The following is a 24,752-nucleotide window of genomic DNA, read 5'->3' as shown; positions in this document are numbered from 1 at the left end:
GTGACCAAAAAATTGGATCTGTCCAAGTCTTTCGTTTAGACTTTCGTTGCATACGTACAATGTGGAGAAGGCTCCAAATCGTGACGAACGGCAAAATACGGTGGGAGATGCTGACAAAGCCTTGTTGTTTCATCATGGATGATGAGACTTACGTCACGGCGGCATCCGGGACTACATTTCTTCACCGCCCAGCACAACTTTGATGTTCTGGAGGAAGTAGGTAGCAGGATTGCGCCGTTCGGGACTACCCGGACTGTAAACGGGCAGATCTACCCCAAGGAGTGTCTACAAAAGCGTCTGCTTCCTCTGTTGAAGCAACACGAGGTTCCTACCATCTTCTGTCCTGGAGTGGACATGAAACCCTCCAACGCACCAGAACTGAGGCCCATCGAAAAATACTGGGCTATTATGTGGTCAAATCTGAGGAAGACATGGAAAGTGGGTTTCCGTACAGAAGAAGCTGCCGCCAGATGTTAAACAGAAACTTATGAGTGGAGTTAAGAGTAAGGTGCGAGCATACGGTTATGTTATTGAAGTTGAATGAAATAAATATGCCAAAAGCTCACTAATAGGTTATATTTTAATGCCTGAAAGTTTGAATAGAGTCAGTCAACTAGCTAATTTTCTACAGCGTTTTCTCCGTTATGAAACTTGATGTGATGACACACAAGCTTATAAAGGGTGTGTCACATCAAATTGCATCACGGAAAAAACGCTGTAGAAATTCGCCCAATAGACCGATCCTTTTGAAAATTTTAGACAGTAAAATAAAAACTATTAAACAACTTTTGGCATTTTCTTTTTATTCATACTTCGAGCCCAAGCCCGTATGCTCGCACTTTCCTCTTTACCCCGTCCATAAGGTTCTGTACAACGTCAGGTTGTAGTTTTTTTTTTTTGAGCAGAAATCCATTTTCTCTTGAAGTTCGCCTCCGATTTGACAACTTTTGGGTTCTTCCGGAGGGCCTGCTTCATAAATATTTCTCTATTGGGCGAAGCTCCGGCGCGTTGGTCGGGTTCATTTCCTTTGGCACGAAGGTGACCCCGTTGGCTTCGTACCACTCCAACACGTCCTTTGAATAGTGGCACGAAGCGAGATCCGGCCAGAAGATGGTCGGGCCCTCGTGCTGCTTCATTAGTGGTAAGCGCTTCTGTAGGCACTCCTTAAGGTAAACCTGCCCGTTTACCGTGCCGGTCATCACGAAGATCACGAAGGGGGCGCTCCGCTTTCCACAAGAGCAGATCGCTTGCCACACCATGTACTTTTTGGCAAACTTGGATAGTTTCTGCTTGCGAATCTCCTCCGGAACGCTGAATTTGTCCTCTGCGGAGAAGAACAACAGGTCCGGCAGCTGACGAAAGTCCGCTTTGACGTAGGTTTCGTCGTCCATTACCAGGCAATGCGGCTTCGTCAGCATTTCGGTGTACAGCTTCCGGGCTCGTGTCTTCCCCACCATGTTTTTGACAAATTCAGCTTATTGGCGACATCCCGGACCGAACTTCTCGGATCACGTCTAAACTGCTTAACTACGCGCTTGTGATCTTTTTCACTGATGGAGCATCCATTTTTGCCGTTCTTCACCTTCCGGTCGATGGTTAGGTTCTCGAAGTATCGTTTTAGTACTCTGCTGACCGTGGATTGGACGATTCCCAGCATCTTACCGATGTCCCGATGTGACAACTCCGGATTCTCGAAATGAGTGCGCAGGATTAATTCACGACGCTCTTTTTCGTTCGACGACATTTTTCCAAATTTACCAAAAATTGACAGTGAAGCATGGCCAACGTGATCTATACACTCTTATCTGATTATAAGCGAAAGCTGAAGATATAATTCCTAAAAATTAAATTTCTACAGCGTTTTGTCCGTGATGCAATTTGATGTGACACACCCTTTAGGTTGTTTCAATTAAAGTACACAAAAAAATGTCGTGGCTCTTCTCACTTCATGATCAATACCAGCACTGGACTTGAAATTTTTTTTCTTAGTTATTGTTCAAAGTGAAAATCAGTCTTAAGATTCATTGCCACATTGATGCAAAACTGTACCATTCCGATACACATGTTCCGTTGGAAAACGATGAAAGTTTAAACCCCTCATGAAGTTTGTGTCTCATCCTCACTGTACAGAACGTCAACGAACTAAAACACAGTTTCAACGTAATGCTGTCGCGGGTTAATATTATGTTCCCATTCCCATTTTTCGTTCCATTGAATGGGACTTTACCTTTATTCATTCTTGTTTCATTTCGAAAGTTGAAACAGTTTTTTGCTCCAGTGCTTGCGGGCCGCAGCACAAAAAACGGATACCGGCAAACTGAGACCGATGATGTGGAAAAGTTCTACGTTGGCGAACTTTATTCCCCCTCTGTTGAGGGATGCGGGCGTTGTTTCCTGCGAGATTCAGTTGCTTCATTCGAACTCTGACGTTCGTTTGAGTTGAGCTGCGATTGTGTTCGATTCTGTTCTAGTAAATCAAACAATAATTCCTGCTAACTTGTTCGTCGTGTGGTTCTGCGGGGAATTCCAGCCGCCGCCGAAGCTCTGCGGTTCTAGGATGGGAGGTAAAAGTATCGAAAGACTCAAGGGGATACCAATGGTGCCTAGAAGTTGAGTCATGGTTTTGCTATGCTGATTAGCTTTTGGCAAAAGTATGTTGATGTGAAACAAACTTGGCTCGATGTTTTCTCCACGATGATCAAACGTTATTTGGAACGTTTGTTTTTGGTGAGACCTTTTCCTTCAACATAATTGAACTGTCTATCTTTATTTAAATTTCGATGTCATGATTTTAATGTTTAAATTTAACTCGTTATCGTTCGTCGTAACTTGAATCCTCCTTGCTGTTGACGATTGTACGATTGGTGCCAAAACCGGAATCCAGAATTTTGAATGAAATAAAGCGATTTTGTAATCAATCACTGAAAATACTTTGTTTTTACTAATAGCGCGATGATTGTCGCCTCATTTTATAGGCCGACAAAAATAGAAGAGGTAAAACGACTCGCTATTAAAGCAGAACTGTGAACCTAGATTATGCAATAGTTACAGTAAAATCCGCTACCATTTTGTTATCAGGAAAAAAAAGATTGGCTTCGGGCTCTAACGGACTAATTAAGAGTCACAAAAAGTGTGGTCATGAATATACGGGTACCCACAGCCGAGAATGCCATCCAATGGCATTCAAAACAGCCAGTGTTAGCCCAGCAAATTTTATTCTAAACATAAACGAAGGGAGTTTATTGTGAAAAAAAATACTCCGCCGGGCTGTTGTTCAGTGTGTCTTTTTTCTGGAGACCGACAAAGTTTGCCCTCTCAAAAAAGCCCGAAAAGTTTCTGCATAGCTCCTTTCGTTTCGTTTTAATTAGACATCGGCCGACTCGCAGGAAATTTAAGTTGGGCCAACACTGCTGATAAGCCACCAGGGGATGCTGTTATTTTCACCGAAGAGCAGGGTTCAACATTGTGTTAGGGAAGATTCTATCTGCTAGTCAGTTTGCCATTTTGGGCAACATCGCATTAGACCTATTTTAATAGAGACAAGGGACGCGGCTGGACAAGTTCGAATTTTTTTTTTTTTTTTTTTTTTCTGTATTATAGTGACTTTCAACTCATTTGGCTGGTTCGTCACTTTTACTTCCATTTTTGGAAGAATGTCGGGAGTGAGAATTGAACTCGTGACCTTGAGCGTGAGAGGCATAGATGTTACCACTACGCCAGATCGCCTCCAGTTCGAATTTAATTTTCATAATGAAAAGGCTGAAAAAAGTTTATGAATTGATCAGCCGTTCTCGTCATTTGATCCGATCTGTCTAATGGAACATGTTTTAGATGAAAAAAATTTTTAGGTCATATGCTTTTATTATATGTTCTACCAACGCCCGTCATAATCATATAAAATATTTATCAAATGCTGCTCTTGATCAAAATTATTAAATCATTTGCAAAAAATATGTTACTCCAACACATGAAATACTTTTTTGATAAGTAGAAGTTTTTATTTTCGAAGTGCATTATTCCACCTGAGAATCCATCAAAATATTCACTTCACACAAACGGAACACACGAAATTAATTCAGTCAACGCGAGCTTCAATTCGAGTAAGTGAGGAGGGCTTCTAAGGAAGACATATATGGGGAACATAATATTAAGATCGTGACTACTCAGGCTATCATGATATGCCGGAGTATACCCTATCGAACATCTAAATCAATAGCCGGTTAAATTCCTTAATTGCATTTTTACATAACCAAACAACATGCTCAATATTATGACATCCTGGACCATAATTACATAAAGACCTACACGATAAAGACGTGAATTGAGCTTAATTGAACCTTGGGGATAATAGAGTAAAATAATCTTCCAAGATCATCCCTCCGTTGATTTTGCCAAATTATAAATGCCTGCTTTTTTTCGAATAATCGCATCCAGGGCTGCAGTGCATAGTCACAGTCAACTGAGCTGACTATCTGACTGACTAAGCATATAGTTAGTAATGACTTTTGGCATCTTCACGCAGTTTCTCCGTCGAAACGACTAAACAGTCAGTCGGGCGTTTAGTCGCTATCTCCCTCTACCGACTCGACTATATCATTTCATTCTTCCCAGTCAAATTGTCCTCATTGCATTTTGAAGTGACTTCCTCCAAAACGAATTCGTTCCATGTAGGGGAGATGGGGGTAAGACGGACATGTTAAGGAAAACTTCAATTGTGTCTCTGGAAACTCATGTTTTCAAAAATTTAAAAGGAGTTTCTTACAGTTCAATATACTGGTTTTCGAAATAACTGGGCAAATGTTTTATAAAAATGTGTTTTTCCATGTTTTTTACTGAAATTAAAACAAGCCGAAAAGTACAACAATTTTATCGGTGCGGGTATAATGGACATGTAGTGGGGGGGGATGTGGACAGGTTTATATACGTAGCGTAGAGGTTTATCACTCGCGAGAGGAATAATTTCACTCTCTACCAGTGTTTGTGCGTCCAATAACTGAAATAGAACAAAAAGAGAAAGCAATATAAAAAAGAGTTCAATATTCTTTCCTTCACTTTCTATCATGCATTGGATGTGATTATGGATATGACTGTCCATTTCACCAAGTGCGGATGGTTTGCATGTCGCTTGGGATGCATCGAAAAAAGTATTTTGAGCAGATTGCCAAATTAACTCTCAGCACTAACCACAGCGACACAGAAACACTTAACTTATTGAATACTCAAGTAGTTTATCAGTGCCTCAGCAAAATTACTTTGCAAAAAAAGACGCTCCAAACGGTCGTAATGGTGGTGGCGACAGCAACCGGTACGAAGTAAATTTCCCATTCAGTTTCGCACCAGAGAAGCACAACTCACGATGGGAAACGTCTGACGCCACTTTTGACCCGGAAACAATTGAATGACCAATCGAAATAACCCAAGCTTTCTCCCGGCAATAGCATTTAAAAAATCATTTCACTTCTTATCTTGTCTTGTATTACTTCAGTAAGCACCGACCTTTTTTGAAACAACTCTTTAGTTTAGTTTAGTGGATTGTTCTGATGGCCTTGACAAGAATCGATAGTTCGTGTGGTCTTATGGAAACAGCTGAAGAAGGTTGATTCATGATTCATTATTGTTCTCGCGAGAACAATACCGAAGGCGGCCATATGTTTCCTTATTTTCAATGCGCTGAAGCACCTCTTCTTCCAGACACACACTGCAGCCATAGAATGATATGTCATAACCACCACCATCGTTGACAAAACATGAAATCATAAAGGGTTACGTGTGGTTCAATCATTCACAAACACTTTTTACCTAACGGTTTGAGAACCGACGCAAAGTATTTTTAATCGAGTCCGGACACGGTAGCAAAATAGAAACTGAAATTCGTCGCTTGGGTCGCTTCGAATGCCAAAGTCAACATAACAACATAAAAACGACAAACTCGGCATTCTCCGGTATTCGTCACAACATACGAAACGTTTTTAGATGTGAATTATAATTTTTTTAATTGTTCAAAAAAAATTTTAATTGTACAAAAAGCACCGTTTTCTTGTGTTCAGGATTCTTCAAGCAGATTGTAAGAATTGGAGTTGTAGAACTTATCCAGAACCAATAGATATAAATGCTGTCTTTTTGAGATCATCAACTATTAAATAGTGCTCTCGTAGCCGAGTGATTGGCGTCACACATTATCATGCCGGGGTTCGGGTTAGATTCCCGGTCTGGCCGGAATTTTTTTCGTCAAAGAAATTTCTTCCGACTTACACTGTGCTCACGCACATTCTAGAGCTTGCCACTTAGAATACATTCAAGGTGTATTATTAGGCAGAGAAATGTCAACTAAGTATCAATAAAAATAACGCAGGTAATTCGTTGAGACGCTTTCAGTGCCCTTACTACACGAATATAGTCGCGGCCGAAAATATGGAAGAGTCCGAAAAAAAAATTATAATCTTACTAACGTTGTCGCGAATAAAAAAACGAAGAGAAACACTTTCGCGAGGAAATGAATTGTCAACCATTGAAAAAAATAAAAGATGAGAAAATGACCCTACTCTGCGAACGATTTGTGATATGAAATACGATGAATCCCTTCCGGAAAAAATAAATTGTCCATTATTTAAAATAGATATCCCAATACAAGTGATATACTGCTTTTCGAATCATTCGGTTAAATTTTTCACAAAAAATGGTTTCTGTTGGAATATAAATAGACCGCCAAGTTGAATATTCTTCGTGGTATGGGTAAAATGGACATATGGATGAGACAAACAGATAATATACGGAGGTAGACTGATAAACAATGCAAAGGGGAGATGGGGGTAAGACTCATGTCTTCAAAAATTTAAAAGCAGTTTCTTACAGTTCCTTTTCATGGTACCGTCAAAATCGGTAAGAAAGACGATTTTTCAGACACCCCTAATTCATAATGGTGCACTCTAAGAGTGGAATAAAACATTAGGTTGACGAAAAAGTAATTCTCTATTTTCTCTATAACCGGCTGTAGTGATCGATATCTCGCGTAATATCAATCATGCTATTTCAAGTTTAGGCTCGTTGTAAAGGTGACATTTGTTTGCTTCATTCAATTGTGAGTTACAGGGTGTAAACAATGGAGGTCAACAAAGAGAAAATCCGGTTTAAACCTTTTTTTTTTAAGGCGAAAATGCCAGGCCGCTGAAACTGTGAATGGTGAATGTATTTTTTCAGTGCAATACACGATACACTGCCAACAAATGAACCATTTGAAGCGATTGACCAGAAACGTCCAGAATTGGCCAACAGAAGAGGTGTTGTGTTCCATCAGGACAACGCAAAGCCACACAACTCCGAGGGCCTGCTTGGGATGATTTTATGATTCCACCACATAGTCCAAACCTGGCATCAATCGATTGTCAACTTTTTCTCGCATTGCAAAATTTCACCGGGCCACCTGTAGGCAACGATTCTGGTTGATTTCGAAACCGAATGAAATTCTACTTGTTGTCTCCGTAGTTCTGAATCATTATCGCCGACTAATTCACCGCATTGATTTTGAATCTATCGGAACCTTTATTTTATTATGGCATGCTATTTCTGCACGAATTACAGTAATACGAGCTCACCATATCGAGCATGCAACGTCTCTTCTACAATTGTTATATCCCATTCACATCCACATGCCACATTCAAGTTTGACAAAGGTATTCTCAGTCTATGTATTTTCGAAGAACATATACGAGCTGGGGTAAACTGTCTGGAAATATTCTCCCCTGACCAAGACGAAACTATGCACAAATTATGTTTGGATGGTTTCGTTGTCCACCCTAAGCTGAATTTTGGATCGCATAATCCGACAAATTCCAATGACTCTTTTTGGGGGTTGGAATCCGGCGATAAAAAGGCCAACGAGATCCGGACGAGAGCTGAACAAAACAATGTTACGTTTGCCTCGTGAAGAAAAAATTGTCAAATTGGAACGTATTTATTAGTCTCGTTTAAGCTCTAGCTGTCAACCCGAACTTCTTGTCAACCCTTCTATTCTGAAATCAGAAGAAGGCAGGGTTACTTTAACAGAGTGAATATTTCATAATTTATCTTGGACAACTTTGCTCTGCAATCAGAGGGATTATGTTTCACTTCGATTGTTTTATGATAATAGTCCAATTGCGCCAGTCGGAGGTTCGAAACCTAAGCAAACATTACAAAACCAAATATCAATACAAACAGAATCACACGCAAAACGGTTTCTCATCCCTATCCCTTCCTCATTATCTGTGCTTCACTTTAGCCACCTCCCCAACAAGTTTCACATAACTGCTAACCGTTTTCCGATACTATTCAAACAGCACTTTACCACCTAAGGTCATCACAAGCATCTGCTGTCTGCCGGTATCCGCAATCGGGGTAGCTCACCCACGGTGCAACCCGAACGAGTGAGTGGCATTCGGGATGAACCCCACGATAAGAGCTCTCATCGTATCCAGCTCGCCTGCGAGGTAGGCAAAGCTGCTGTGCGAAAGAACAGCTGCTCGGCAGTTTGTTTCGACAGACCGGTGCGATTGGACGTAAGATCTTAGCAGCGCGCACACCAAACATCTTCCGAACATTGTTTTCATACCGTTCCGAATTAATGGTGTGTGTATATGATCTGTGCTGTGTATACATTAGCCAGATTTCAAAGCAGGCGAAAGGTCCCGGAAGGAGCTGAAGTGCCAAAGCTATCGCTCGCGGTCGGAAATTGATATTGCAGCTGAGTGTACCACCTCCTATCGGATGTCGAGGCGGAATGAGGGCCCGTTTGCGATGGTGAGGTGAAAGTTTGATAATTCCCCCGAGGGAGCGAATATACGGATGGCAGCAGGAACGATGTAAATTGGTAGCAGTTTTCCAGCAAGTGGTTATTCGACCCTTCTTGGTGCGGACCGACCGAGTGCGGATACCGAGAAACCGTGAAACTTGTACATCAATCAGCAACCCTATTGTTTCGGATCGTAGTGAAGTCGTCGGCGGGCGTTCGGAAGATTTCAAATGTAACGAATTGGCAGCCGCATAAAGTGTAACCCAATTCTCGGCGGTATTGTTAGTCTTCTTTTTGGAGACCACCCGCGGGACGCAACAACTCAGTAATTCGTTTTGTGAATAGCAATCATCGCTCGATTCATGCCGAGAAAAAAAGAGTGAAGAAAGTGTAAAAAAGTGTGTGTGGGCGCCAGGATGCGAATTGATTAATTTACGGGGTGCGAAGCGGCGCGAAGTTTACTTGTCAGTCTCAGCAGTGGCGCGTGAAAAGTTGATTACAAAAGTTGCTGGTACCCGGTCGGTTCGGGAGCATCCCAACAAGTAAACCATAGCAAAGGCACGAGAGACGGCGTGGTGTGATTCAAAAGCTTCAGCATCATGTTCTGGATACTGAGGCGCACCGGAGCGGCGAACTTTTTCAACTCGATCAACAACAATTACACGACCAAGGGAGGAGGCTCCGGGACTAGCAGCAATGCCGGTAAGTTGGGTTCTTTTGCCCTACGTACCGGCTTTGTGTGTTGGCGGCTGGTAGGGTGTGTTTCGGATGGGTGTTTTGGCGGGAAACGACTAACACAATTAAAACCACTGTCCATTCGTTGTCAACGTTAACTGGTTTTTGACGTGCGGTAAACCGACTGCTGTCATATCAAATTGAACTGAACTGAATTGTGCTGAGATATGTGACGGACGTTTTATAATTGCAGTTTTAATTAACGACTGCAGGAACATCGATGTCAATTTTAACTAGCATTCATTCCTCAATGATGTTCACTCTAGCTCACTGTTCACTATAGAACTTGTAGAAGCTTGAAATCGCTGTATAGTTTGTGGCCAGCCCTAGTATCAGCGAATATCAATTATTGTATTAAAGAGCATCGTGGTTTTCTGTTTCTTAGAACTAAAGTCTGCTTCATTTAATATTGGAACACAAACAATTGCGTGTAGTTCAGTCATTTATTAACGAATTCATAATTTGTTTTTCATACAAATGTAGCATTTTTTTTACTCTTTCATAAAAAAAATTAAAAAAATTATTCATTGCTGTTTCGAAGAAATTCTCGTACTTTTCCCGTAATACGGCACATTAGGCGGCGCACACCCTTTTCGTCCACCGTTTTGGCGTTTTGATTCCACCAGTTCTTCATTTGAGTCATGTTTCTAACAAGTTTTCCCTTTGCCTTAAGGCTCCGCTTCGTGATTGTCCAGTATTTCTCTATTGGCCGGAACTGGGGGCAGTTTGGGGGGTTGAGGTCCTTCGGTATTACGCTGACCCCGTTCGTTGCGTACCATCCCATAACCGTTTTGCTGTAATGGCAGCTTGCGAGGTCCGGCCAAAACATTACTGGACGGTCGTGGGCACGAATAAACGGCAGAATCCGTTTCTGTAGGCACTCTTTTTTGTAGACTTCTGATGTCATTGTCTTGTCAGTGAGAAAGACTTTGGTTTTCTGTCTATTGGGAGATCGAACAGTATCTAACATCGTAAAAGAAGTAGCTGCAGCTATATGGAAATGTATGCAGCCAATATATTCACCAGAACCTACAACACAAACATGGAAAATAGTAGCATCACGTTTTGAGCAGAGATGGCAATTCCCGCATTGCGTTTTAGCTCTCGACGGAAAACATATTGTGATTAAAAAACATAACAAAAGTGGATCATCTTACCTCAACTATAAACATACGTTTTCCATAGTTTTAATGGCTACAGTTGATGCGGACTACAAATTTATCCCAGTCGATATAGGATCAATGGGAAGGTTCAGCGATGGGAATATATTTGCCAGTAGTTCACTGGGAACAAAAATGATGAAACACACTTTATTACTTCCTCCTCCTGAAGAGATATCTACGATTTCTGAACCAATTCCGTACGTTTTCGTGGGAGATGAGGCCTTTCCATTGTCAGAAAATCTCATGAGACCATATCCAAGAAGAATTGTAACTGTAAATTATGAACACTAAATTTTCAACGCCCGTCTTTCTACATTTCACCAATTATTTAAATAATTGGGGAGCGGTTCCTTGGCAGCATCAATCCGTCATCCTGGGAAATTATTGAATTATAATGTGTTACATATCACTTTATCGTTATATTGTTGAACATGTTTTGTGAATACAAAGTACAACAATGTATAGTTCAAAGCACCATAGAATAATTGATTTATGTAACAAACAACATTTAATCGTACGAAATATATCATTTGGAACACAATCTGATTCATCAATTTTGTTTTCAAACAAATCGCTATAATGTATTCTGTGCTACCTGACTGTCTCAATTAACTTAAAACATATACGGAAAACGAAAAAATTCGTGAACAGGAGAAAATTATACGATAAACTTGTTGGTTGATTTATCTATATTATTGATCAATATTCATGTTTATTCACATAGCGAAAATAACCAAATTAAAGAATGTTATTATAGTGTTCATGGCTAGAAACTGGTAACAGAGTCGTTTAGATTGATACTCGGCTCGACTGTGTAGACTGTTTCAAACAGTTGTTCTGAGTTTGACCAAGTTCGAGAGGAGAGCTGTTGTGAATTTTGCGAATTGGATGATGACAACAATGAAGGCGATCGGCTGTTTATGTTTACAATATCTTCCTTCGCTTGTGACACAGCTCAAAAAACTTGTCCTCTGACTCTATGCTGGTAATTGGAGGGTATAGTTTTGGTAAGCTGGTACATGCTTATAAAAAATTATAAAGAGGGTCATCACTTTTGTCAGACAGCAGCAGTTTTCTTTCTTTCGCTCATTCTTGTGCTCTATCCTCCCGCAATAGCATTGAACGATGCAGCAAATCACAGACGTCGTCATTTTTCCTCTTTTTTGGCTGTCTACTATATGCTACAGGAGTAGAACTATAGGTATGAGACACTGTAGATGTTTTGCTGGATTTTGTATCGTTGCCTCTAATATCTCCATCGTATGATTCTTCATATCCCTCACTCATCACAACATCTGCTTCTGGAATCTCCATGGTTTTATAGTCTCAGCAGCTGCGCCACTTTTCAGACATTTTATCTGTCGCCGTCGCGCATCACGATAGCCGCCTCTCAGTTTAAGCCACATCGTTCTAGCTTCTTCCCCTGCAATAATAGCCGTATAAAACACACATAGAAACTTCAAGGTTATGAAATAACTGTTTACCATCTTTTAAATTCAATTCCTTTGCAAGTTCTCCCCAAATCCGATTCCTCATTTTGACCTTCATATAGTTAGCATCACTTGTATCATAAAGCAACCTGTGCTCTCTCACCGCTTCAATTAACTTCTCCTCCTCCATAATCAATTTTTGGGAACAAAACGAAGAAAATTATACGATAGTCACGGAAAGCAGTAAAATAAACTTGTTTCGAAACGCACTACCGACGTTCTTTGATAAACCGTCTCACTCACACACAATTGCGCTACATATATATTCACCAACACAACCACCACTGCCGGCACGATCAGCACGAGAAACTGTGGTTCAGCCACAGCGTCACACGAGCCGCTTCTTACTAGTGCTGCGCCATCTCGCGATTTGTGTCGTTCTATCTACTCTCATTAGTCACAAAAACAGGCGCTGTGTCGCGTCAAGTTACTAGCGCTATACGCGTCCCAATTTCCGCCTTGCCTTAAGGAGGTATTCTAGTGCAGAGACACGAATTTCGGGAGTTTTTTCGAGCTCCGTAAAAATAAAACAAATAATATTTTTACTATCCATTATATCATTATTTGTTCATCCATCTTTTAACAATAAAACAAAAATTTAACGGAGAAAAATTCTACATAACTAGAATAGTTAAGAGCTTATGAAGTGAGGAGCAACTTTTTCAAAAAAAAGTTGCGCCAGAGCGTACACGATTCCAGCCCTTATGGTTATCGGAAACAAAAAAGACGGATGGGTAATGTCGGGGACATAACCGGAGTGACGTAGGACTATACAAAGGGGACAGCTTTTGTTAAATATATATTTTAAATATATTGTTTTATTTTCTTCTCCTACGTGAATACCTACCTATCTACCTGAAAAATGAATTAGTTTACTGTTTACTCTTTATGAATATGTTGATGGTTCTGAAAAGAACCTTTGGTGTTGTTTTTTTGTTATCACTCGATATTCCCATCTTGTTCGGTTAAACCTTCCTGTTTAGCTATTGCGTTTGCCACTCGCCACAGCTTTCACAGTTGGAAAATTTCTTCCCATCCAGCTTGTGACATATTGTTCAGTAAATTACATTTAATGCGACGTGCCGGAGAAACACTTTGCCACTCACTGAAACTAATTGTTGCCTTGATGAGCGCCGAACCGAAGCTGCTCTGTTCTTGATGCGGGTTTTCTGATTGTCGTGAGCAGCTTTGCAAGCCAACTCGAGCACTCCGACGGCCGAAACTCTATAATCGCTGTTAAGTATACTGGTGCTCCGGCACCAATCCGTTCGGTCTAGTTACCCTTGCGGAGCAATCAGTGAATGCGACCAACAGGGAACTGGAGACCTGCACGGTTCGAGTGAGACTTTGCCTTTCCCTTAACTTGTCCTCCTTTGTTACGTCCACGATGCCGATGCCGTACAACCACACGGGTTTACGGTTTGAAAGAAAATAAGATATTTTTTTGGGGTCCGCGTGTTTTATACTCTAGCGGTACACACTCACAGGATAGAGACAAATCGGCAGACTCAGCCAGAGGGGCGAGTCCAACGAGACGAACGAATGTGCGTTAAAAGGGAGCGATGGCAAAAAAATACATTCATTACGATTTGTTCGCTCGTTGGATTCACATGCAGGCTAAAAAGGGTCCTTTTCAGGATCACAAAATTATCTTCAATCAAAGAGTTTATTGTTTTGTTGTCACTCGATATCCCCATCTTGTTCGGCTAAACCTTCCTGTTTAGCGATTTGTTGCCACTCGCCATAGCTTTCAAAATTGGAAAATTTCTTCCCATACAGCTTTGTGAAATGTTGTACAGTAAATTACATTCCGTGCGACGTGCTGACGCGCCACTCAGTGTCGCATTGGAGGCGATTTTAACCTGTAATTGAACATTTGTGATGACAGTGGTACAGTGTCGACTTTCAATGTGGGGTCATAATTTGGATCTCTATGTTTACAAAAATGTCCAACTAAATAAGTCGCATTACATGTCCGTCCAATTAGCTAAATGTCGAACTAATTGTAAATTACTGTACTTTCAATCTGGAAACAATTTAAGAATTGGTGAAAATTGAATAATCAGGAAAGTCCCCAACTATCAATAAGCTCAGAACAACTACCAAATTCACATACTCATCAGATCCTGGCAAACAAATTATGAAAAAATCAATTTGTGTTTTATTATTATTTTGGATAATGTTTTAGAAAGCATTGAACTGTATTTCCTAAACTCTTTTTTGAAAGGTTTAATGGCCCTGAAAAGCGCCTTGTTTTATGGAATGGTTCCAATTTAGAAAACTTAGTACTCGTGGTTTTGAAAAAAACCATTTCGAACGCCTTCGATGCCACCTTGTTCTGGATTTGCCACCAAAGCAGTTTGTATAAAGAACAAACTTTTTTCTTCTGCTACCTGATGCCGTTTTGCGATTGAGTTTGCCACTCGCCACTCGCTGCAACTGCCTGTTGTCTTGATGTCCATCGAACCGAATGTGTTCTGTTCCGAATGCGGGTTTTCTTATCGTCGCGAGCAGCTTTGCCAGCTAACTCGATCACTTCGGCGGCCGAAACTATATAACGCCGGCTAGGTGGACTGGTGCACTGGTACTAACGCGCTCGGCCTAGCTACCCTTGCGGGGAACTCCAGATCAACACGGTTCGAGCGGGATTTTGCCTTTCCCTTCACTTTTCCTCCTTTACCATGTCCAGACATGGCTGCTTGGGTTGGTTTCTTGATGTGTTGTGATGCGAACTGATGTGGTGTACGGTTTGAATGAGAATGATCGTTACGGCAGCGGAGCGGGGATTTTTAAGCTGACTGGCTGGCTCGAGAATTACGCATGTGTGAGACTGCGACCAATGTTTCGTTCAGTTTTTTCTTTTTCCTTTCCAATCGTGCTTCATTCTATTTCGCTGCTGCTCTGGTTGCCCGTTTTGGTCGGTACGATTTGAGGAGCACAAAATGGACCAATCAAAAATGGGCACATAGTGTATTTTGACAATGCTTGATATGTCACAATTATTCAATTATTTATCTCAAGAAAAATGAAATGTTATTCGTTATGATAGATGCGTAGATATATTTCCTATCAATTGATGCAAAAACCTTTGCGATCTATTGAGAAATGCTCGAGTTATAAGCGTTCCAAATCTTGCATTTTTTCCTACTTGTTCAGTGCCTAGATTTCCATTTCACCCCCTATATCTTCCGGTTAGACGTAGTCCTACGTCAAAAATCGAACAGATTCTGAATCAGTAAAGGTGCCGCTATCGCATGAACCTCGGACTAGCCAGAAACATGATTTTTGACAAAATGGCAGCCGTTTAAAAAAACTTTATGCGGTTTAGAACGTTTTTTCTTATGTTTCCCAACTTTTAAAAATAGTAAAATTTAAAAAATTACATTTTTTAGAGGTTCATGCGATAGCGTGATGCATGCAGATTGTATTCATATGAATCACGACACGAATCGGTTCAGTAGAACTGGAAATATCGTGTACGCCAGTTTAAAAAAACTAGTTTCGAGAAAAACGCGTTTGAAGTTCATTGTTATGGCCGTACCGATACCGCATCACTAGAATGACTTTAACTCGGTAAATAATAGGATTTTCGATAAGTTCTTTCTAGAACATACTCTTGAATACCTAAACTACAGAAATACGAAGGGAAAAACAACCTCCAGCACGAATTCAACCAAGTTGCAAAACTGACAGCAAAGGATTGGGCTTTTAGCTTCATGAGAAACCATCGTCTGTCTCTTCGAACCCCACAACAGCGCAACGATGCAACAGCGCTCTAAGGTCTAAGCGTCGGAATCCCCAAAACCGAAATCCAAGATGAGGAAGAAAAATGAACAATTGCTTCAAAATAATTCAAAATGAATTTCAAATGAAAATTGTTTTTATTTTCACCATGCATTCAATTCAATAACGGTCAAGTTTTGTTTATGTTTATGCTTTCACAATGAACTTCAAATAAATATTGTTTTTTTTTCAACAATGAGTTTCAAATAAATCAAGTGAAGGCAACTATGAATTTATAAACTTGATCTATAAAAATAAAAATGATTTGGTGTCCGTTCCTCACGATTTAACTCAAGAACGGAGCAACGGATTTAAACAGTCAGTATCAGGATTGATGCGTCTTAATCTACATCAGATTTATGTGTCAAAAAAGAAATTATATACCACGAGTATAGATTCCGTACATAAAAATAATTTCTGTAGGAACTTGAGTGCTCAAAATGATTTATATCAATACTAGCTGACCCGGCAAACTTCGTCTCGCCCAAAATTTGTTTTTTTTGTTATTAATACCTTCAAACATTCACGTTTTCTTACTAAGCGCATGTTCATGAGTTGAATTTACCTTTTACTAAAAAAATCCTCGTACTTGTACCAAAACTCATCATTATTATATCAGATTATTTTCAGACACAATTCTCGTTCAAGATTTTTCAACCACTTGCAAATAACATGTTTCTTCGTTACATGGAATAAATGTTTGATACAGAAAATATGATAGAATAAAGACAGACCCCTCCCCTCTTCCCCTTTTTAGAGAGGGGGGGGAGGAGTATCTATTCACCATAGAAACGTTTCGTGCCCCCTAAAATCTTCACATGCCAAATTTAGCTCCATTTGCTGGATTAGTTTTCGAGTTATGCAGAATTTTTTCTTTCATTTGTATGGCAACACCCCCTTATCAAAGGGGGTTGGAGTGTCTAACCACCATGAAAAAAATTATTGCGCCCTCAAACCTCTATATACCTAATTTCGTTTCGTTTGCTTGATTAATTCTCGAGTAATGCAGCAATTTGTGTTTCATTTGTATGGTAGCCCCTCCTTAGAGAGAGGGGGAGGGATCTCGAACTATCATAAGAACCTTCCCCGACCCCAAAATCCCCTACATTCCAATTTTCATGTCGATCGGTTCAGTAGTTTTCGAATCCATAAGAATCAGTCAGAAAGATAGACAGACTGATAGACAGACAGACAGACAGACACACAGACAGACAGAAATCCCTTTTTATATATTGGGTTGGGGAAAAAGAAATGTCGTATTTCTGATCGAAATTTGACGCTTTATTTGACATACTTAAAATTATCGAATTTAAGTTAGAAGGCAACTTCATTATCCCCCCCTTATAAAACCCCCCCTCCTTATTTGCAAAAAACTCAGACAGCCAGTTTTCGCAAGCCTCTTTTGAGGCCAACTTAGTATCACCAAGAGCGTTTTGCATGGACCGGAAGAGATGATACTCACTTGGAGCCAGGTCCGGACTCTACGGTGGATGCAATAGGACGATCGCTGCTCACAGTAGAGAACCGAGTTGAGGGTCTGGCCATAGTTGAGTAGCTCATAGTGGATGATTCCCTTCCAATCCCACCAAACACACAGAAAACCTTCCTGGCCGTCAATCCGGGCTTGGCGATGGTTTGGGCCGGCTCACCGCGCTTCGACCATGACTTTTTTCGCTTTAGGTTGTCGTACGTGATCCACTTGTCATCACCAATCACCATCTTCTTCAAAAATGGGTTGAGTTCGTTCCGTTTCAGCAGTGCATCGCAGGCGTTGATTCGAACAATGTGTGTATGGGGTAATTCTCGCTTCATCAATTCACAGAATGCATCCAGCAATATGTGGGATTGAATCCGACCGGACTTCATGTTTTGTTCGAACACACGCGCAATACATTGTCATGGCATTACACATTTATTGCTTTTGACCTGGCAATGGCAAAGGCTGTGTCGGCTCTGCTCATGATATCTCAGTTGTTCGTTCTCTACCTTCGCGTATGCGTCGACCATCAATTGTTGGCACAGCTTACAAACATCGTAGAATGGCGTTGTCCTGACCGTATCGGATCATCGGATGGTTTACATTAAAAACCATCGAGTAACTCTCTTCTTTGTTTCGTCTCCTCTAACCGCATGTTCATAAATATTAATTCAAAATGAGAAAAGATATTCATAATGAACGAAGGGCTCTCGGGATTATTGTTTATGTAATATGCATCTTTTTTATAATTTGTTTATTTTCACAGGCTTAGTTACATAAGTAAGGAGCCGAATTCATAAATATATTGTTATAACTATACACTCTGTCCAACTTCTATAAGACTGATTCTATCTCGTTGCAACACAAACAGACAAGATACATTCATACATTGCTGAATGCTTAGAATAAACTATATTTAACGTCAATTTTTCAAAAGAGTTGTTTGTTTATTTATTGTGCTTAAATATGATAATTTCAACTGCCAGTTTCTATAAGACCATTTCAAAATAAGTATTATCAATGAAAAATTCAAAACGATCGGCTGATTTACATGTCAATAATTGGTATACCATGTCCCTTGCCTTTTCGACTAATAACCTTGAAAATTCGTGTTGGAATACTTTTTACCAAATTCTGCTGAACGGAATTCTCGATGTTTTCCCATATTTCCGAAATTGCGACCTTAAGCTCTTCAGTCGTGGTGTACCGTTTTCCCTCAGTGTAGAATCAGCGTACAAGGATCCCCCCTAAGATTTTCAACAGGACTCAAGTCGGGAGAGCGAGCCGACCAGTCCAAAAAATTAAGTTTTTGGTCCTTAATCCATTACTTAGTTTACTTGCTGGTAAGAATAGTAGCATTGTTTTGCTGGAATGTAATATTTTGTGACGATATCCACGCAAAAACGGTAGGAGAGAGGATTCCAGAACATGTATGTAATCCTTGAATGATGTGAAAACTATCTTGAGCTTTCCGATTTCACAGAATGCCGCCCAAACCATGCACAAGCCTCCACCAAAATTCCTGGTTGAAAAATACTGTTCCTTCTTCCGTAAATCACGCCAGTGCCCATTAAAACCATAAGGACCATCCAAATTGAACTTTTTTTTCATCAATGAAGAAAACCTATACATTAAAGAACTTTTCGTTATGGTAGATAGCAAAATGTATTCTTTTGGAAACATTCTTTGTCACAACATACCATGGCCTACTGTCGGTTCATGTGAGCTTTGGCAAAACTCAGACGTCTTCCGACGTGAGATGGTGTAAGATGAGGAGTTTCAACCTTTTTAGCCCTCTTTATGTGAGGATTTTTTACCAAAATTTGACGAATTGTCACCCGAGCAGTTGAGTAGTTGAAATAATGCGATTTTGAGGTATTCGAACCTGTTCTAGCTATTTCCCGCTTATCCCGGTCAGAGAGCTTCGATTTACGGGGAGCACTCTCCTCCTTACCGTATCCATGAGGATTTGCCAAATAATTGAGCACTACTTGATGGGATCGTCCAATCCGACGAGAAATTTTTCTGATACCAACATTTTCTTGGTGAAATGCATCGATTTGTCTTTCTTCTCTCTTTGTGAGGACTTTTCCCTTCGGCATTTTCCAGATTTAATTGATCAAAACAACTAAAAAATGGGAAATGTAACAGGTTATAGAAACTTGACAGTTGAAAATACGAAAACATTCGTTTACGCTCAGCGCTTGCACACACACATATGCAGTGTATGGTAGTCACCAATACCTACACACCAGAATATAAATTGAAGCATTGTTCATTTACAATGACACAAAGCAGCAAGATAATCACCTGGTCTTATAGAAGTTGAACAGAGTGTATATAAACAATTTTCTTAATTCTATGGTTAGTAAGGTAGGAAACCGATTACTCGCGGTTGGCTCGAGTTCAGAAGATTTTTTTCAGATGGGATATAAGGAGATTGTAACAATGCTGATGATCATACTCAATTAGTGGATTTATTCGTGTATCTATAGTGTATTTACATTTCAACATACTCAAAGGAAGAAAGGAGGGGACAATCACACACGAAGATCAATAGTTCAAAGGAAAATATATATTTGGGACATGTAAACAAGGTCTGACCGAGCCAACACATCTCTCACAGGCACATTGGGTTGTCTTCCTCGGGCCCGTTTTCTAAATTCGATCTGGCGACCAGATGCACCTCGCATGACCAAACAACGTGCTCGATGCCGTGATAACCTTGGCCACAAACGCAGAGATTGTTGCGGTTCTGACCTGCACCATAGTTACACATATTCTAGAGCTTGTCACTCAGAATACATTCAAGGCTTATTGCTTGGGATAGGAAGCTGAACTAAGTACTGATAAAAATTAAGCAAGTCATACCACGTTTAGAAGGTGAACGTTGGGTTATAGTAAATGAAGAGTCGTATAAACGGTGTGTGTCAACGATGAACTCCAGATTATTGTTTTCCTTCAAATCACAATTTCTCGCGTCATTGTGCAGTCGTCTACGTCTAGACGTGCACTCCTCTCCATATGGTATTTTATCTGGATTTATAACAATAGAGAAAGTGTCATTTTGTAATCTGAGCAAATGTGATTTGAAGCACATTCAAAATGGCTTCTAGCTAAATTCGTTCTGTTTGAAAACAAACGACGGTAACATTATTTGAATATTGATCATAGAAACATACTAAAATCTCAATTAAAAATAAGGGAGCAGTTTTAAATTTGGGTTGTATACATGGTTTGGAGCCAACTTAAAAAAAATCAGATTTTTTTTCTGTATAGGGCCACCCTATTTGGTTTTTTGCGCATGATTTCATCGAAATCGGTCGAACAGTTTCGGAGGAGTTCGAAGACAAAAAACGTATATATATATATATATATATATATATATATATATATATATATATATATATAGATATATATATATATATATATATATATATATATATATATATATATATATATATATATATATATATATATATATATATATATAGATGCTCTAGCCTTATTAGTTCATTCGCCTTTAGCCTTGAATAAGACCAATTTGGAAAACTAAACCTAAACTATCATGATGAGAAAGGACACCCTCGCCACCCTAGTTGTATGTGTGTTACATCGCGAATGGTGTTTTTAAGAGAAAAGGAGAGCGAAAAAGAATTCGAGGAGGGTTCATATTTTTTCACAGAAACCAAAAAAATATAATTTATATAGTACCTTTGGTGTCATTGAAAAAGCAATTCAGAAAACGGTTTTGCGATGCTCCATTTGCTTTTCGCTCAATTTTTGTGGCACCCTTCTTCCGAGCTTCAGAAACTTCTCCATGGCTTTAAAACGATGACCAATTACTATTTTGGAAATATTCAGTAACAACGTTTTTGAAGTTTAATGTCATATGAAAAAAAGACATGTATATCAAACGAAAGAAATTCATACAATAGCCTGCTAGCAACATCTAAAAAATCTAAAAGTGTTGAAAGTCACTATGATGCAGAAAAAAAATCAATCGGACAATTTCAATTCGTAAACCTGGTATAAAAAGACGGGTGGGTAATGTCGGGGACATAACTGGAGTGACGTAGGACTATACAAAGGGGACAGCTTTTGTTAAATATATATTTTAAATATATTGTTTTATTTTCTTCTCCTACGTGAATACCTATCTATCTACCTTAAAAATGGATTAGTTTACTGTTTACTCTTCATGAATATGTTGATGGTTCTGAAAAGAACCTTTGGTGTTGTGTTTTTGTTATCACTCGATATTCCCATCTTGTTCGGTTAAACCTTCCTGTTTAGCTATTGCGTTGGCCACTCGCCACAGCTTTCACAGTTAGAAAATTTCTTCCCATCCAGCTTGTGACATATTTTACAGTAAATTACATTCAATGGCACGTCGCATTACAACCACTCAGTATCGGATTGGAGGTAATTTTAACCTGTAATTGAACATTTGCGATGACAGTGGTACAGTGTCGACCTTCAATGTGGGGTCATAATTTGGACCCCGAACTCTATGTTTACAAAAATGTCCAACTATATATGTCGCATTACTTGTCCGACAAATTAGCTAAATGTCGAGATAAGTGTAAATTACTGTACTTTCAATCTAGAAGCAATTTAAGAATTGGTGAAAATCAATAAGCTCAGAACAACTGCCAAATTCACATACTCATCATATCCTGGCAAACAAATTATGAAAAAATCAATTTGTGTTTTATTATTATTTTGGATATTGTTTTAGAAAGCATTGAACTGTATTTCCTAAACTCTTTTTTGGAAAGCGCCTTGTTTTATGGAATGGTTCAAATTTAGAAAACTCGTGGTTTTGAAAAAAACCATTTCGAACGCCCTCGATGCCGCCTTGTTCTGGATTTGCCACCAAAGCAGTGTGTATAAAGAACAAACTTTTTTCTTCTGCTACCTGATGCCGTTTTGCGATTGCGTTTGCCACTCGCCACTCGCTGCAACTGCCTGTTGTCTTGATGTCCATCGAACCGAATGTGTTCTGTTCCGAATGTGGGTTTTCTTATCGTCGCGAGCAGCTTTACCAGCTAACTCGATCACTTCGGCGGCCGAAACTATATAACGCCGGCTAGGTGGACTGGTGCACAGGTACTAACGCGCTCGGCCTAGCTACACTTGCGGGGAACTCCAGATCAACACGGTTCGAGCCGGATTTTTCCTTTCCCTTCACTTTTCCTCCTTTACCATGTCCAGACATGGCTGCTTGGGTTGGATTGTTGATGTGTTGTGATGCGAACCGATGTGGTGTACGGTTTAAATGAGAATGATCGTTACGGCAGCGGAGCGGGGATTTTTAAGCTGACTGGCTGGCTCGAGAATTACGCATGTGTGAGACTGCGACCAATGTTTCGTTCATTTTTTTCTTTTTCCTTTCCAATCGTGCTTCATTCTATTTCGCTGCTGCTCTGGTTGCCCGTTTTGGTCGGTTCGATTTGGGGAGCACAAAATGGACCAATCAAAAATGGGCACATAGTGCATTTTGACAATGCTTGATATTTCACAATTATTCAATTATTTATCTCAAGAAAAATGAAATGTTATTCATTATGATAGATGCGTAGATATATTTCCTATCAATTGATGCAAAAACCTTTGCGATCTATTGAGAAATGCTCGAGTTATAAGCATTCCAAATCTTGCATTTTTTCCTACTTGTTCAGTGCCTAGATTTCCATTTCACCCCCTATATCTTCCGGTTAGACGTAGTCCTACGTCAAAAAATCATTACCCCGTATTGGGTATCGGGGTATCAGTCCCCGAAGAAATTTACAACGCGAGTGCCGCCATTTAATTTTTTTTATTGCAAACAAAACATAAAAGTAGCTGACCAGTAGCGATATGATCAGTGTTGTTTTTTTTTCAATTTTGATAGAAATAGTATTCAGAGATCCAAGATGAGTTTGCGATAGACCCCTTATCAATGGTTATGGTGTCGAATTGAAAAAAAAACTAATCTAACAGACGCCATTTTGGAAATCTTTGGATCTTAAAATCTTTCTTTCGGATCTTTTTGTTTTCTAGTCATATTTCATCTAAATCGGCCTTATGGCTCCCGAGATAAATGTCCCACCAGCTTTAAGACTTACGTGCTCAACTACCAGCGCCTTAATATACAATAGTTTTAGTAGTGATGAAATGGATAGTGGTTTGACCTGATACCGGATATCCAACAAGCTTCGAAATCGGATGGCTGGATATCTGGCAGTCGGATATTCGGCTCTTTATTTGTGAATACGAAACTGGAAAAAAACTGCAAATAAAGGGATTACATTTACAAACACACTTTTACACAAAAATTATAAACGATGAATAAATTTTACGTTTAGATCATGTTTTGTGCAAGAAATTTAGAACAGATTTTTTTTAATAAGAATTTGCTACTATCTTTTCAACCGACCATTAAACTATAATCATGGTCATTAAACTATAATCAGTACCCCTCATTGGTAAGGTTTGTTATAGTGTATCTTTCAGTTACTTACAGTAATGTTTACAGCGAAAGACTGTTCTCTGAAGCTGATCTGGTGTTCGAAACGAAGCGTAATCGGTTCTCGTTGAAAATTGATTATCTACATATATATAAAAATGGATTTCTGTCTGTCTGTCTGTCTGTTTCTTATGGACTCGTAAACTACTGAGCCGATCAACATGAAGATTGGTATGTAGGGGTTTTTGGGACCGGGGAAGGTTTCGTCCCCCTCTCTAAAGGGGGGCTGCCATACAAATGAAACTCAAATTTCTGCATTACTCGAGAATCAATCAAGCAAACGAAACCAAATTTGGCATGTGGAGGATTTAGTGTGCAATAAATGTTTCTATGATAGTTAGACTCTTCACCCCCCTTCACCCTTGTCATACAAATGAAACACAAATTTCTGCATAACTCGGAAACCAATCAAGCAAATGGAGCCACATTTGGCATGTGAAGGTTTTAATAAACACAAAACGTTCCTATGGTGAATACACTCCTCCCCCTCTCTAAGGGGGGCTGCCATACAAACGAAACACAAACTTTTGCATAACTCGAGAACTAATCAAGCACAATTTCGGATGTGAGGGTTTTTGGGTATGAGAAATGTTTCTATAATGGTATGACACCCCTCCCTCCTCTGGAATGGAGAGGGGGTCTCATAAAAATATTACACATATTTCAACCAAAAATATTCCAAACAAACATGACAATTGAAAAATTTCGGAAAACTCTGAAGGAAAAAGAGAAAATTCGGAAAATTAAATTCCCATATGTTCTACAGTTACACAGTGACAAGTGCTATTAGTCCATTTGATGTTTGTGCTAGCGAAATTGATCTTTG

The 24,752-nt window shown here is 39.7% G+C and overlaps 1 protein-coding gene across 1 annotated transcript in view; it reads left to right on the top strand.

Moving 5' to 3' along the window:
• Positions 1–8,518: 8,518 nt before the first annotated feature.
• Positions 8,519–24,752, top strand: part of LOC129762904 (uncharacterized) — a 109,701-nt gene continuing 93,467 nt past the window's right edge. The window contains exon 1 of the mRNA XM_055761510.1: positions 8,519–9,469. Coding sequence (XP_055617485.1) covers positions 9,367–9,469 — 103 coding nt within the window. The 5' untranslated portion in view covers positions 8,519–9,366. The remainder of the gene's footprint in view (positions 9,470–24,752) is intronic.

Source organism: Toxorhynchites rutilus, chromosome 1, assembly GCF_029784135.1.
Source record: "Toxorhynchites rutilus septentrionalis strain SRP chromosome 1, ASM2978413v1, whole genome shotgun sequence".
Classification (NCBI taxonomy): domain Eukaryota; kingdom Metazoa; phylum Arthropoda; class Insecta; order Diptera; family Culicidae; genus Toxorhynchites; species Toxorhynchites rutilus.
Note: the sequence above shows the minus strand (reverse complement) of the source record. Positions and strands in the feature narration are given on the sequence as shown.